Source organism: Delphinus delphis, chromosome X (genome assembly GCF_949987515.2).
Source record: "Delphinus delphis chromosome X, mDelDel1.2, whole genome shotgun sequence".
Classification (NCBI taxonomy): Eukaryota; Metazoa; Chordata; class Mammalia; order Artiodactyla; family Delphinidae; genus Delphinus; species Delphinus delphis.
Window position 1 is genome coordinate 28,873,155 of NC_082704.1, and position 15,183 is coordinate 28,888,337.

The 15,183-nt window shown below is 37.9% G+C and overlaps 1 protein-coding gene across 1 annotated transcript; it reads left to right on the top strand.

Annotated features, from left to right (window-relative positions):
* The first annotated feature begins 13,890 nt into the window (after window positions 1–13,890).
* Window positions 13,891–14,973, top strand: LOC138413955 (testis-expressed protein 13C-1-like). The gene has a single exon (XM_069540334.1). The coding sequence runs from the start codon at window positions 13,891–13,893 to the stop codon at window positions 14,971–14,973; it is 1,083 nt and encodes a 360-aa protein (XP_069396435.1).
* The last annotated feature ends 210 nt before the right edge of the window (window positions 14,974–15,183 follow it).

Consider the following 15,183-nt stretch of genomic DNA (forward strand, 5'->3'; position numbering starts at 1 on the left):
TTTACATTGTAAAACGTACTAAAAATTTTCATTTAGCTTGGGTAAGTGGCCATCAGGCCACTGGGTAACAAAATAGAAGACTGTGTTTTGACATTTTGACATTTTGAGCTCTTGATAATGGTGGAAATCAGCATCTAGGGGGATATTATCATTTCTTCACACAATTATTGCCTTTTAGATAAACATTTAATCAACATATTCTATGAGTCAAGCACTGTGCTAAAGGTTGAGGAAACATTGATAACTGGTAAGGAAATCAATTACTGTTTCAGTTTTAATGAATTCATATTCTGGGAAAGTGAAGGTGAGCTTCTTTGTTACCTTTTTACATTAGGAAGGAAAGTGGTCTAATCCTGGATTAAGTAGTGACGATTAAGGGGACAATGGTATGCAAATTTTTAGATACCAGATGATAAGGGAAACTTGGATGATCTTAGAAGCTAGGCGAAATTACTTAACAAGTCTGAGCCAGGTTATTTGAATAGTCTGAGTGGTAACACAATCTGTTTGGAGGTTCAATTTTTTAGAAGCAGCCAAAATTTGGAGCCAAAGCTGTGAATAAAGTGGGTGATTAAACTAGGGAGCAAGATTTTCATTGAAAGAAATAGGTTGTGACTATTAAAATGGTGATCACATTTTTCTTATGTGGCTTATAAACTTATCTGAAGATATTTTTCAGAACGGAATTCTAAAAGGGTCTTGGATGTGTAGCATAATTGCTGGAAAGTGTGTATTTTTCTAAGATGACAGCTTTAAGGGAAGAACTTTCATTGAAAGTACACTTTTTTATGTTTTTATGTTTGTGTTTTTCAATCACATTTTTTAATAACTTATAAGCCCATTATTAAAACCAGTTAGAGAAAAATAATGCCTGTGACCCCATCATCCTCACAAAGTTAATGTTTTCTTGTATTATGTTTTGTTACATAACTGTCACTTTTCATTATGTGTTATTATTCATTTATGAGATATACATCTCAGTCATCTGAAGCCCCAGATAAAAAAATAGACAAACAAAAATAAATAAAATAAAATAAAAAGTTTGTTTTAGGCTGGAAAGACTATCCAGCAAAGACTATTTGCTGACCTTTTGGATACAATTAACAAATGCAAAGTTGCTCAAAGTATTTTGTGTAGCTTCTTTGGTTTGAAAGTTTCAGACATGCAGCTTTGAAGTAGCAATGTTCTGGCTCTCTTTTGTTTCCTGCTATGAGTCCCAGCTTCCCAGAAGTGACTGCTGCTTGAGGAGTCTGTAGCTAGTTAAATGAGGATTACTGTATATAACTTCATATGACTTACCAAGGAGCATGACAGGGCTCTCCATGGGGAAGCAACAAATGTAGAAGATCTGGCAGTTTAATGGAACACACACAGAAAATTCCTCATGTTGTGCTGTAAACACAATTGTTAGTAGACTCCATGCAATGAAAAAGTCTGGTACGTTCTTGGAACCTAGAACTTCGTATTACAGTTAGAAAATTCTTTTCAGAATTATAAGTAAACTAAGGTGTATGAAAATGATTACGGTAGATGGAAAATTACTAGAGCTACAACTTTGGAAACTGTGCCGCACTCTGTGGGGAAAAACAAAAACAACAACAACAAAAAACTTTGGTTGTGAAGAATAAAAACAACAACAAAACAAAAACAACAAAAAACCTTAAAATGCAAAAGAACACTTTCTTACTGGTATCACAAGGTGCTCCAGGTTTACCTTGTATTTTCTCTGCCCAGCCAAAGAATCAACCACTTCTGCAACTCAAAAGAGTACAGGAAGAACATGGAATAACTCCCAGTGGCTTAAGGTGCTGTTTGAATCTCCTCCTCTTCACCCTATAGGCGAGGGAAGGATTCCTATCCTAGGATTATGAGAATGGCCAAACACGTGACACCCAACACTAGACAGATGAGATTGATAAAAGTTTATTGGTCACATATACTCACAGCCCAGGGGACTAGGGCATCACATGTCACATAAGGACACAAGGGTGTTACACTTGGAGACATAGTGACCAAGCAGGGTCCGCAGGAGGCAAGCTTGTAGTATCAAGAGGGTGGGGACTTCCCTGGTGGTCCAGTGGTTAAGACTCCTTGCTTTCAATGTAGGGCGCATGCAGGGGTTTGATCCGCATGCCGTGCCGTGTGGCCAAAAAAAAAAAAAAGGAGGGTGGATTCCCCCTGGTTCCTATAGGAGGATGCAATTGGCTTGTTTGAAAAATTCCGCCGTTTGGCAGAGAACTGAAACCCACTACTCAGGGATAAGCAGGCACTGTGCCTGGACCCCTCAATAAGGAGAATTGTTTGGCTCGGGGACTTACCTGCAGGAGCAGAATGAGGAGGGAAGCTTGTGATTAGGCCATTTGAAGCCCTCCTGATCTTACCAGATGTCAAGGCAACACATAATAATAGACCTTCATTTTAGGCCTTCCATCACAAATGGATTAAGTTGAACTATAAAATAAATAACAGTATTTGATTACAACCCATAGAATAAAATAAATATCCATGAGTTCATACTGAGATAAATAATAGAATAGGAAATAACCCTTCCTTACAGAAGAGATCTACTTTAACAAATCTAGAAGAAAAGAAGATAATAGAAAAATTACCATTAAAACATCCCAGTAATAATTGTTGCTGGAAAGATCTGCTGAAGGATGCTAACATTAGTGGGCAAAATTTAGCGGAGAAACAGCAAATCTGTATAGTCTCAAAGTACCTTCTCCAAGATGTTTATTACTTACAAAGAGAATAATAGTAAACTTACATAGTAGAGAAAGCTGGCAGACACTACCCTTAACCATGTGATCAAGGTTAATGTCACTGGTAGGAAGACATATACACATCATGTACCCCTGATATGATGCACCGAGAAGGGTGCAACCCCACCTCTGTAGTAATCTTCCAAAAAATGCATAACTTCAATCTGATCATCAGAAACCATCAGAGAAACCCCAGTTGAGGAGCATTCTAGAAAATAACTGACCAGTACACTTCAAAAGTATTAGGACATGAAAGACAAGGAAAGGCTGAAGAATTTTCAAAGCTCAGGGGAACCTAAGGAAATATGATAACTCAGTGCAGCATGGTATCCAGGATTGGATCCTGGAACACGAAAAGGGTATTAGTGGAAAAGCAATGAAATCTGAAAGTCTGTAGTTTATTTAATAGTACTGTATAAATGTTAATTTTTAGATTTGATAAATGCAAAAATTTACCTAGTATTTTTGAAAAGTTCTTGGACGTCTAGGTCCCTTGAGTTGAGCTTTATTCAGATATTTCTATTCTTTTATATGAAATTGCCTTGTGTTAAAGATCCATTTTTTTAAAAATTGAAGTATAGTTGATTTACAACATTTTATTAGTTTCAAGTGTGCAAAATAATGATTCTATTTCTATAGATTATATTCCATTTTTATTGCAAAATGATGGCTATATTTCCCTGTGCTGTACAATATATCTTTGTTGCTTACTTATTTTATGCCTAGTAGTTTGTGTCTCTTAATCCCCTACCCCTATCTCGCCCCTTCCCTCAGCCCTCTCCCCACTGGTAAACACTAGTTTATTCTCCATATCTGTGAATCTGTTTCTGTTTTGTTATATACATTCATTTGTTTTATTTTTTCAGATTCCACATATAAGTAATAACATAGAGTATTTGTCTTTCTCCATGTGACTTCTGTCACTAAGCGTAATACTCTTGAGGTCCACCCATGTTGCAAATGACAGAATTTCATTCATTTTTATGGCTGAGTAATAGTCCATTTTGTGTGTGTGTGTGTGTGTGTGTGTGTGTGTGTATATACACACACACACATATACATAATGCTACATAATTTTATCTTTAAAGTGTGTTGACAGCTTTTTCTAGATTTATATGTAAGTCTCTAATTTTTTGTTGCTATTTTGAATTATAGCTCTCTTTCTATGTTATACCATTGGTAAATTTTAATGAATGGGAACTTGATTTTTGTTTGTTGAGATAATCTACTGACACTGAGTTGTGGTGAAGGAAAGTGCAGTGTTTATTGCAGGGCACCAAGCAAGGAACCCAGGTAGCCAGTGCTTAAAAGGCCCAAACTCCCTGAAGGCTCTCAGGGAAAGGTTTTTAAAGACAGGGTGGGGGAGGGGAGTTGTGAGGTGCGTGATCAGCTCGTGAACATTCTTCTGATTGGTTGGTGGTGAGGTCATCTGGAGCCAGCATCATCAGCCTTCTGGTTCCAGCCAGTCTGGGGTCTCCCTGCTTGTGGGCGGCATACAGTTAACTTCTTCCACCTGGTGGGGGTTTCTGTATCTGCAAAACAGCTCAAAGGACAAGGCTCAGAATATTATCTCTAGCCCTTGAGGAGGAGTTAAAGGTCCTTGACTTTGTTTAATGGCCAAACTATTATTATGTTGTCTTGCTTGACTGTTTTCCTTTCTTTCTGCATTTTCTCACTTCTCTGATTAAACTTACTCTTTGGAACTTGGGGAAGGCCTAAGAGGCTAGAGTTTTTCTGCAGACAAGAGACAGGCGGAGGACATGCAGTATGGTGTTCTGTTCAGGGAAGGCCCTGTCGGGTCCTGCTCGGTTACATTTTTATGTAATCAGTTTATCTCCAATAATTGCCTTTCCCCTCATTCCCATTCCTTTATGCCTCCTCTCCTCTCTCTCCACTCTTCCCCCTTCTTGCCTCCCTTCTCATTTCTTTCTCACTTTATTGCATTAACTAGAAGCTCCAGGATGATGTTAAATAATAGCACTGAAAATAGGTAATATTGTATTTTTCATCATTTAATAAGAATGTTTCTACAATTTTGCCAATATGATGTTAGGATGCTATTTTTAGATGTCTTTTTGACTTTCAAGTAAAAATGTGAGTGGCATTTGGATACAGGCCTGGAAATTAAGGGAGAAATAAACTAGAGGTATGGGAAGCCGTGGGCCTTAATGAGATTCCCTAGGTAATAAGTATAAAGAGAGAAGAAAAATCTTGAAGCATTCCAAGGTTTAGATAACTGTTAGCTATTTTCATCTTAATCTGTTTTTAAACCTTCACAAGTTTTTTATATTCTCAGTAGTTATTTAAATTTATCATAACACCCACCAATTTTTATTAATCATTGCTTATTCCTTTTTTATTGTGAAATAAAACATAAATCCAGAAAAGTACATGAAATATACATTTACAGTTTAATGAATAATTATAAAAGGAACATCCAAGAAACCACCATAGGTCAAGAAATAGAAAATTTCCAGCATCCCTGAAGGCCTCTGCATGTTCTACTCTCATCAGAACTCCATCTCTTCCCCTGACAAACTCTTCTGACTTTTGTAATAATAATTTCCTTGCTTTCCTTTATAGTTTGATTACCAATGTATGTATCCCTAAATAATATTCATTTAGTCAAAACATATGGCATATGTTTACATTCAAGAAACCATCACTGCAGTCAAGATAATGAACATTTCTTTACCCCCAAAGACTCTTTGTATGTTTTTGTAATACCTCCGTCCAGTACTTCCCTGTTCTTACCTCCACTTATCTGCCTTCTGCTACTATAGATTAGTTTTCATCTTCTAGAATTTTATATAAATGGAATAATTCAGTATTAACTCTCTTTTTTGTCTGGCTTCTGTCTATGCTCTTTCATTGAGCATAATTATTTTGAGATCCACCCATGTTACTGTGTATATCATATTGTAGTGTGTCTTCATTCCCTTTTATTATTCAGTAGTATTCCGTGGTATGGATGGACTACAGTTAATCTGTTCACCTGTTGATGGGTTGTTTCCAGTTTGGGCTATCACATATAAAGCTATTACAAATATTTGTGGACAAATCTTTGCATAGACATATATCTTCCTAACTAGTTCTTACATAGATATCTGGGAATAGAATGGCTGGATCATTTAATAGGTGTATGTTTAACTTTTAAGAAACTACCAAACTGCCTTCCCACAAAGAGTGTATGAGAGTTCTTGTCCCTCCAACTCTCTCCGATAGTTTGTATGGTTAGTCTTTTGAATTTTATCCATTTTAATACATGTGAAGTAGAATCTCATTCTGGTTTTGATTTGCATTTCCCTAATGATAATGATGTTAAACATCATTTCATATGCTTATTTGTCTTCCAAATATCTTATTTGGTAAAGTGTTCAAATATTTTTCCATTTGTTAATTGAGGTGTTTATTTTTTATTACTGAATTTTGAGAGTTTTTATATATTCTGGATACACATACTTTACAGTCAGATGTATTATTTGTAGGTGGATTTTTTCTCTTCTGCTCTCTCAAAACAAGGTAGCCCTTCAATTGTTTTGGCTTTCTTCAGAAGATTCTACAAATTTTAGTTCTAAATCCTATGTTCCTCAGTTCCAAAGTTTTCTCTCCTGCCTCCAAGCAGTAATTTTTGAAATCCAAGCCACTTAAAAAAAAACCAGATGGACCTTCCTCCTTGCAATATCCCACTCTAAGCAGCCAAAGCTTGAGCTCTGCTTGCATCATTTTCTTTTTGTTCAGGTTTTCTCTTTGTATTGCCAGCCCCTGCTCCCACCTCACTTACTTTCTTGCAACCTTTAGCTATTTGTATAAAAGGATGTTTGCTACACTTAATCCAATATTTCTAGGATTTACTGATGACAGTGAAGCCAGCCATAGCCATGAACTGTTTATGGAAAGGCACACCAAACCCTTCACAATACAACACTTGCTGCTTATTAGTTTGCCTGTTAATTGTTTTATAAATATTGAATTGACTTGAAATTCTAAGACAGAGGAATTTGGACTTGATACAATGGTTGACAGGGAGAAAATACGTGTTCCCCAAAAAGGAAGAAGAACGTGATTAGGCCACCATGATCTCTCGTCTGGAATATTGCCATAGCCTCTTGTAACTGGCCTCCTAAATTCTGCCCTTGCCACCTACCGTCTATTCTCCAAACAGCAACAAGTGTGATCCATTTAAAATTTAAATCAAATGATGTCACTCCTTTGTTAAAAGCCATACAATGTCTTTTCGTCTCCTGATAATAAGACAAAATCCTAACGACCTACAAAGTCCCTACATGATCTGATCCCTGCCATCTTTCTTACCACATTTGCTAATACACTTTTACTCTCATTCCACTTCAACCATATTGTCTTTCAATTATTTTTTCCCCCTCAACTTTATTGAGAAATAATTGACAAATATAATTGTATATTTTTAAAGGATACATGATGATTTTATATATTTATACAAATGATCACCAAGATCAAGATAATTTTAACATATCCATCACCTCACAGACTTAAGTCTTTTCTTGTGTGTGTGGTGAGAATGCTTAAGATCCAGTCTCAGCAATTTTCAAGTATACAATACTGTATTATTAACTATAGTCACCATGCTGTACGTTACCCTCAAAAGTTATTCTTCTTATAACTGAAAGTTTGCGCCCTTTGATCTATAAAGTTCCTGAACATACCAAGCATATACTTGACTGAGAGCATTTGCATTTTCTCTTCTCTATAATGAATACTCCTCCCTCATATAGCTGTCCTGAATTAACTATTTAAACTTTATTAATACTGATAAAACATAGGAACTATATGATTCCAGTAGAGATATTGCTCATTCTTAAAGAAAGTTAATCTTTCAAGACTGAAAAGTTAGACTTAAAAAATACTTTACTGAGATATAATTTGCATATAAAATTTACCCATTTTCAGTGTACAATTCAACAATTTTTCGTAAATATACTGAGTTGTTTAACCATCACTAAAATCCAGTTTTAGAACTTTCTCCTCATCCCAGTAAAATCCTTTGTGCTATTTGTAGTCAATTCCTGTTTCCAGTCTCAACCCCAGGCAACACTGGTCTACTTTCTTTTTCTTTTTTTGGATGAAGACCAAAAGTATATTTTTTATTATAAATCACAATATCATAGGCATGCACAGGAGGAGGCAGGAATTGTTGGGAACTACTGTAGAGGCTGTCTACCACATCTTCCTACAGATTAATTGCTAAACAGCTACCCAAGTGATCCAGTTAAAATGTAAATCAATCATAACATGATCTTGCTCAAACACTCCAATGGCTGCCCATCACTGATATACTTTCTGATATTAATGATTCTTATAAATGGAATCATACAACATGTGGTCCTTTGTGACTGGCTTCTTGCACCTAATGTTTTTGCGTTTTATCCATGTTGCAGAAGGTATGAGTATTTTATAAAAATGTTATTGAAACCCTTAGCCTCAGTTTCCATTTATTCATTAATTCTACTATTTTTCTTTATTTTGATTCATGGATTTCTGCTTTGGTGACTAAATTTTTCAAAATAATTTCCTTAGCTTTATTTTGCTGTTTTTCTAGTTTCTTTAGCTTAAAGATTAGCTAATTTATTTACATTTTCTTGTTTTGTAACAAAGGCCTTTAATTATACCAAAATCTTCTGAACAGAGTTTTGTTGTATCACAAAATTAATTGTCCCTATTTTCTAATAACATACACTTTCAGTTTTGATTTGCTTTTTGACTCCATATTTTCTAAAGATCAATTTACAATTTTTTCAAAGTTGTTTGTTTTTTGTTTTTTTAACACTCAATTTCCAGTGTTTTTGTACTTTAGTCATAGCACTCAACTATTATAATTTCAGCTACACTGAGGAGTTTGAGCTATCTACTTAAAAAGTACAGTTAAAAATACCATATTTGGGGCTTCCCTGGTGGCGCAGTGGTCGAGAGTCCGCCTGCCGATGCAGGGGACACAGGTTCGTGCCCCGGTCCGGGAAGATCCCACATGCCGCAGAGCAGCTGGGCCCGTGAGCCATGGCCGCTGAGCCTGCGCATCCGGAGCCTGTGCTCCGCAACGGGAGAGGCCACAACAGTGAGAGGCCCGCGTACCGCAAAAAAAAAAAAAAAAAAAAAAAAAAAAACCATATTTGGGGGCTTCCCTGGTGGCTCAGAGTCCGCCTGCCGATGCAGGGTATGCGGGTTCGTGTCCCGGTCTTGAATATCCCACATGCCACGGAGCGGCTGGGCCTGTGAGCCATGGCCGCTGAGCCTGCGCGTCCGGAGCCTGTGCTCCGCAGCGGGAGAGGCCACAACAGTGAGAGGCCCACGTACCGCAAAAAAAAAAAAAAATACCATATCTGGACTTTCCTGGTGGCTCAGTGGTTGAGAGTCAGCCTGCCGATGCAGGGGACACGGGTTCGTGCCCCGGTCTGGGAATATCCCACATGCCGTGGAGCGGCTGGGCCCATGAGCCATTGCCACTGAGCCTGTGCGTGCGGAACCTGTGCTCTGCAACGGGAGAGGCCACAGTAGTGAGAGGCCTGCGTACCGCAAAAAAAAAAAACCAGAAAAACCATATTTGCATTTGAACTGAATATGTATTCTCAATGGTAATATGCAAAGTTTAATGTGTTTTTTAAAGTTTAACCTATTAATTTTATCATTCAATTTCCCATAGGTGGTCTGTCAATCAGTCTTCTTTTCTCTTCTTCTTTCTATTTTTATAAATGAAAAAAATGCAAAGCTCTACAAAAAAATATCAAAACATCCATGTGCCTATCATCAAGATTTGATAATTATCACATATTTTCATATTCACTTAAACATAATTTTAATGACAGAACGTAGACTTGAGATCCCCTTTGCCACCTCCAGTTCTAATTCCCTCCTTCCTACACAGAAGAAATTATCAAGAATTATTATGTATCCTTCACACCCATTTAAAAATACTTTCATGCATTAGGTTTGTATTCTTTGACCACATATATACATACAATAATTATGTATGTATTTTCTTTAATTTGATATATGTGGTATCATGATCTGAAGCTCTGAAAAGTCTTTGATTTCCCTCCAAATTACGTTATTTGAGATCTATGTGGATTTTCATCATGTTAGTTACCTATTATTGTTCTTTAGTATTTCATGGCATGCATATATCTTATTATTATACATGAATTCCATTGATACATGCTTAGATTGCTTCCAGTTTTATCTATAACCAAAAAATGTTGAAATAAACCTATAGGTGCATCTTTCATTTTGCACAGGTGAGAATATTTATAGGTAAATAGTTGATATATCTAGAAGTGGTATGCACATTTACAATTTTACTGGTTATATCTGAATTACTTTTCCTAGTTGTTTACTAGTTTATACTGCATCTAGCAACATATGAACATTCTCCTTTCCCCTGATCTTTACCAATATTTGATATAGTCATACTTCTTTAATATTGTCAATCTACTTACATTGAAATGATACCATAGTACTGTTCCCTGAATACTACTAAAATTGAGCATCTTCTCTAATGGTTATTGGTCATTTATAAAGACACTTTTATTTCCTATTACTGTGTTATTATTTATGTTTATCTTTTTATTACAAACTTGTAAGAATATATTATATATTTGGTATACTAATTTGTTGTAGGTTTTGCTGGTTGCAAATATCACCTTGTAATTTCTAGCTTGATTTGTTGTTTTTTATACAGATTTTTAAAACATACGACCTGGTAAATTTATGAAACTTTTCCTTCATGGCTCTTGCTTTTTGTGTCTTGTTTAAAGAGTTCTAACTCAATGTTAAATTATTTTATTTGTCTGTTTTCTTTGATACCTTTCTGAGTCTTGATTTTGACATTCATCTCTATGTCAGGTATGAGTGTAAGGTAGGGATCTAATTTTTAAAATGTAAATAAACCTAAATGAACATACATGTACTCATCACATAGTATCCACAGTTATCAATAGTTGGCCAATGCTTTTCAACATATACCCCCAAAATTTGGGGGAGAAGGCTGGAATATTTTAAAGCAAATTCCAGACTTCATGTCATTTCATGCATGTCTAGCTGAAGACATTTTTAAAACATAGCAACAATAGCATTGTAGATGAATAAACAACAGCATTGTTGCTATGTTTAAAAAATCTTTAATATCATCTAATACTGAATCCATATTCAATCCTGTGTATTGAATCCTATGTATTTAAATTTCCCAATTATCTCAAAATTGCTTCTTATTTTATATTTATTCAGATTAGGATTCAAATGACGTCAAGGTCCACATATGCATTTGTCTGTTATTTGTCCAAGTCACTCTTCCCAATTTTATTTTTATGCCATTGATTTGTTGGAAAACTGGGTAGTTTACCTATGAAATAACTTATATTCAGCATTTGACTGCTTCCTCATCTTAGTGCTTAACTTCATCCTTTTCTGTTTCCTATAATCTCCTAGTTATGATTAGATTCAATTTCAAATCAATTTCAATTTTCTGTGGCACAACACAGGTGCTGTTGTGCACTTCTTATTACATAATATTATGAGGTACATAACATCTGCATTTCTCATTTTTAATGATGTGGAGTTTGATCAGTGTGTTTAGATGGTGTCAATCTGGTCTCCCCAGTATAAACTTCCCTCATCCAGCTTTCACCTACTGGTTCTGGCATATGTTGGGTAATAGTCTGAATCTATTATTTCATTCGAGGTTGCAAATTGGTGATTTTCTAATCTTATTCCTTCTGTATTTATTAGCTGGAATTCTTGTATAAGGGGGAATTTCCCCCTTTGACTATTTGATTACTCTAAAATACAGTTTACACAAGAAAGATAGGCTAAGCGATAGATTTTTTTTTTTTTTTTTTTTTTTGGTGGTACGCGGGGCTCTGGACACGCAGGCTCAGCGGCCATGGCTCACGGGCCCAGCCGCTCCGCGGCATGTGGGATCCTCGTGGACCGGGGTACGAACCCGTGTCCCCTGCATCAGCAGGCGGACTCTCAACCACTGCGCCACCAGGGAAGCTCTAAGTGATAGATTTTTAAAATTCTACTAATGTTCAGAATAATGGGTTGATATTGTAGTAACATACATTGTTGACCAATGAAGTTTTTACTTTTTAAATATTGCTCTAAGCACACTTAAAAAATACTGATATGTTTTAATTATTTTCAGACATTTTTCCATCTTTAGCTAGTCAGAGCCCCTTTAATTGGCCTTATGTATTCTTTAACATGACCCCGCTAGACCTTGATAATTTCCTGGTCTGGCACAATTAAACATCTCCAGCTTCCTGTTTCAATTCCTTCTCAAGACTGGATAGATCCTTGATAATGGCAGTAAACAACCACAGGTGACCAAGTAATAGTTCCAATTCTAGCTTCCATGTGGCATGTGGCATTTTTCTAGAGCAGATCAATAATACCTCGCTTACATGGTATGACTTTGGAGAATGCATTCTTTTCTCTCTCAATTACAAACTGTCTATGTTCCCCTCCAATGGAAACAATGTACCTTTATATATTTAATCATAGTACATCAACATGCATAGTCATACATAGTTTTTGAAAAGTTCTGGATAATATGGATATCCCATAAGAACATTATATAGATCCATTACATTGATGCTATTACGCTGTTCACGCTGGGTGAACAACAGCATGTTAGAGGCCTTAATAAGACAGCTGAGAAGCTGTTTTCTGAGTTCTGAATTTTATTTTCCACAGGCTTATCTGAACTCGAGTGTTCAAAATGACACTAGAAAATCGGCCTCTACAGTTTGGGGATTATGTCTTATTGATGTTTGTATCTCCTTACCACGCAACACAATGCCTGGCTCTAAAAAAAAAAAAGTTAATAAAAGGTTTTTTTATTATTATAAGTTATAAAGTTCAAATTTTATACTACATGAATGAAATCCTAATTGGTAAAACGGGGATTTGTACAGTGTGAGCAAGTTTACGTAAACTATAATATACATCAATCAAAAACAGTTACTGTAGGGGCTTTCCTGGTGGCGCAGTGGTTGAGAGTCCGCCTACCGATGCAGGGGACATGGGTTCGTGCCCCGGTCTGGGAAGATCCCACATGCCGTGGAGCGGCTGGGCCAGTGAGCCATGGCCGCTGAGCCTGCGCGTCCAGAGCCTGTGCTCCGCAACGGGAGAGGCCACAACAGTGAGAGGCCCGGGAAGAGATATGGGGATATATGTATAACTGATTCACTTTGTTATAAAGCAGAAACTAACACACCATTGTAAAGCACTTATACTCCAATAAAGATGTTAAAATAAATAAATAAATAAATAAATAAAACATAAAGAAAGCCTGCACACAGCAACGAAAAAAAATAGTTACCATGTTTCTGCTGTGTGTAATAGGTACCAATGTTAAAAGGCTATGCCTGGTCTCAAATATTTTGAAAACTGGTTGCAGCATGATGTAACACAATATACTTACCAAATATTTAGTAAATGTTAAGTATGCGTCTGTATTCACTGGGAGACTGAGCAGCCTGAGATAAACAGATTGTTATTTTGTTTTATAATCTTTTTTTTTTTTGGCTGTTTTGGGTCTTCGTTTCTGTGCGAAGGCTTTCTCCAGCTGCGGCGAGCGGCAGCCGCTCTTCATCGTGGTGCGTAGGCCTCTCACTCTCGCGGCTTTTCGTTGAGGAGCATGGGTTCCAGACGCGCAGGCGCGCAGGCTCACTGTCTTGGCCTCTCGTTGCAGAGCATGGGCTCCAGATGCACAGGCGCGCAGGCTCAGTAGTAGTCGTGGCTCACGGCCCCAGTAGCTCCGCGGTATGTGGGATCTTCCCAGGCGAGGGCTCGAAGCCGTGTGCCCTGCATTGGCAGGAAGATTCTCAACCACTGCGCCACCAGGGAAGCCCTATAATCTTTGTGTCCGTATCCACTTCTTAATGAACTCCACTGACTTCCTCAGGCTTTTACGCTAACCTAGCTCTGAAGTAGCTGACTCTACTGAGTATTGGTAACACTCACAGCACAAGGGGGCGTTCTACTTCCCATAAAGACAGAAAGAGGGTTGCGTGGAAAGGTCACGTATCAGAGGTCACATCCTGTTCTCGCGTTCTGTCTGAGGTGAGATGCGTCAGAGAGTGCTTTGCTTAGAATGGCTTTAAATTTTAATGACCCGGCCTGTGGCTTCTATCAGAGGGAGGTTGTAGATTTCTTAAATGAGCAAATACTTCAAAATGGAGTCAGTCCCTACTTCTACTTGTGCAAGAGCAAGTCTTGGAGGGATATGGAGAGGAAGTTAAGGGACATTGTGACTAACCGAGCTACATCGCGACGCTTCATGGAGGCTTGTGCCTGGAGCTCCCTGGTCCTAGCAGTGCAGTTTGCTGTGAGGCAGAAGTTGGAAGATACAGAAAAGGTAAAAAAGCTCCGGGATCAGCTCGAGGAGCAGAAGCTTCTCACGACTGCCTTGAGGGGGACGGTGAGTAGACTCAGGGGGATAATAAAAGAGAGGGAAAAGGAGAAGGCCCAGTCCCAACTTCAGCAAAGTCTCCCAGTCCTTCATGAAGTAGAGGAAGGGCGAAATTTACCCAGGAGTGAGCTTTGTAGGGTGTTAAGCACTCAGTCTCAGCAGAAGGCCAGGACTCAGGGAGAGGAGAAGGAAAAGGAGGCACAGACGTCAGGGATGCTGACGTGTTCTCAAGGCACAGCAAGTTGCTGGCTGATGGCGGGGGCGGGGAAGGAATCAGACCAAGAGACCGCTGCTGCTCCTGGGATGGCTGCTGTAGAGGGAGAGGCAAAGAAGGACAAAGTGATTTCTCTATGTGGGAGCAACGAGGTGGTAGCTAATTTTTCTTGCCCTCAGTTCTTGGGTCCCAAGGCTCAGGCTGGTCAACAGCTACCCCTTAATCTCTCTCAATTCTCGTATTCATCCCTATCTACAGTTTCTTTCGCAGGAGCAACAGCTGAAGCTGCAGCAGCTCCTCCTGTGAATAATTCCAGAAATAGGTGGAATGGAAAGCATAGCCATACCAGGAGGTTCTTGCCAGGAATGTTTAAGCAATACCCTGGCGTCTCTCACTCTGCAAAACGTACCTTCAGGCGCAGAATGGGAGACTGGGACTGTGCTCAGTGTTGTTCGATGAATTTCTTATGGCGAACGACGTGTTTTAAATGTAAAACACCCCGGCACACAAGGGAAAGTAGAGGCTCCGCCCCCAATTGGGGACCTCAATGAATTATGACAAATTCATTTCCTGACATCCTTTTCTGATTAGAAAGGGAACAAGAGCATGTTCTTGATGAGATATTATGTACAAACAGACAAGCAAAAAGGAATAAGATATGACGAAACAGCTAACATTTTACCTATTTACTTCCAGCCCTGACTATAACTACATATACGAGTTCTCATCGTTGTATTCAATAATTTTCTGATCAAAATAGA

Coding starts and splice junctions, on each gene's coding strand:
- LOC138413955 (XM_069540334.1), top strand. CDS start 13,891: ATGGCTTTAAATTTTAATGACCCGGCCTGTGGCTTCTATCAGAGGGAG.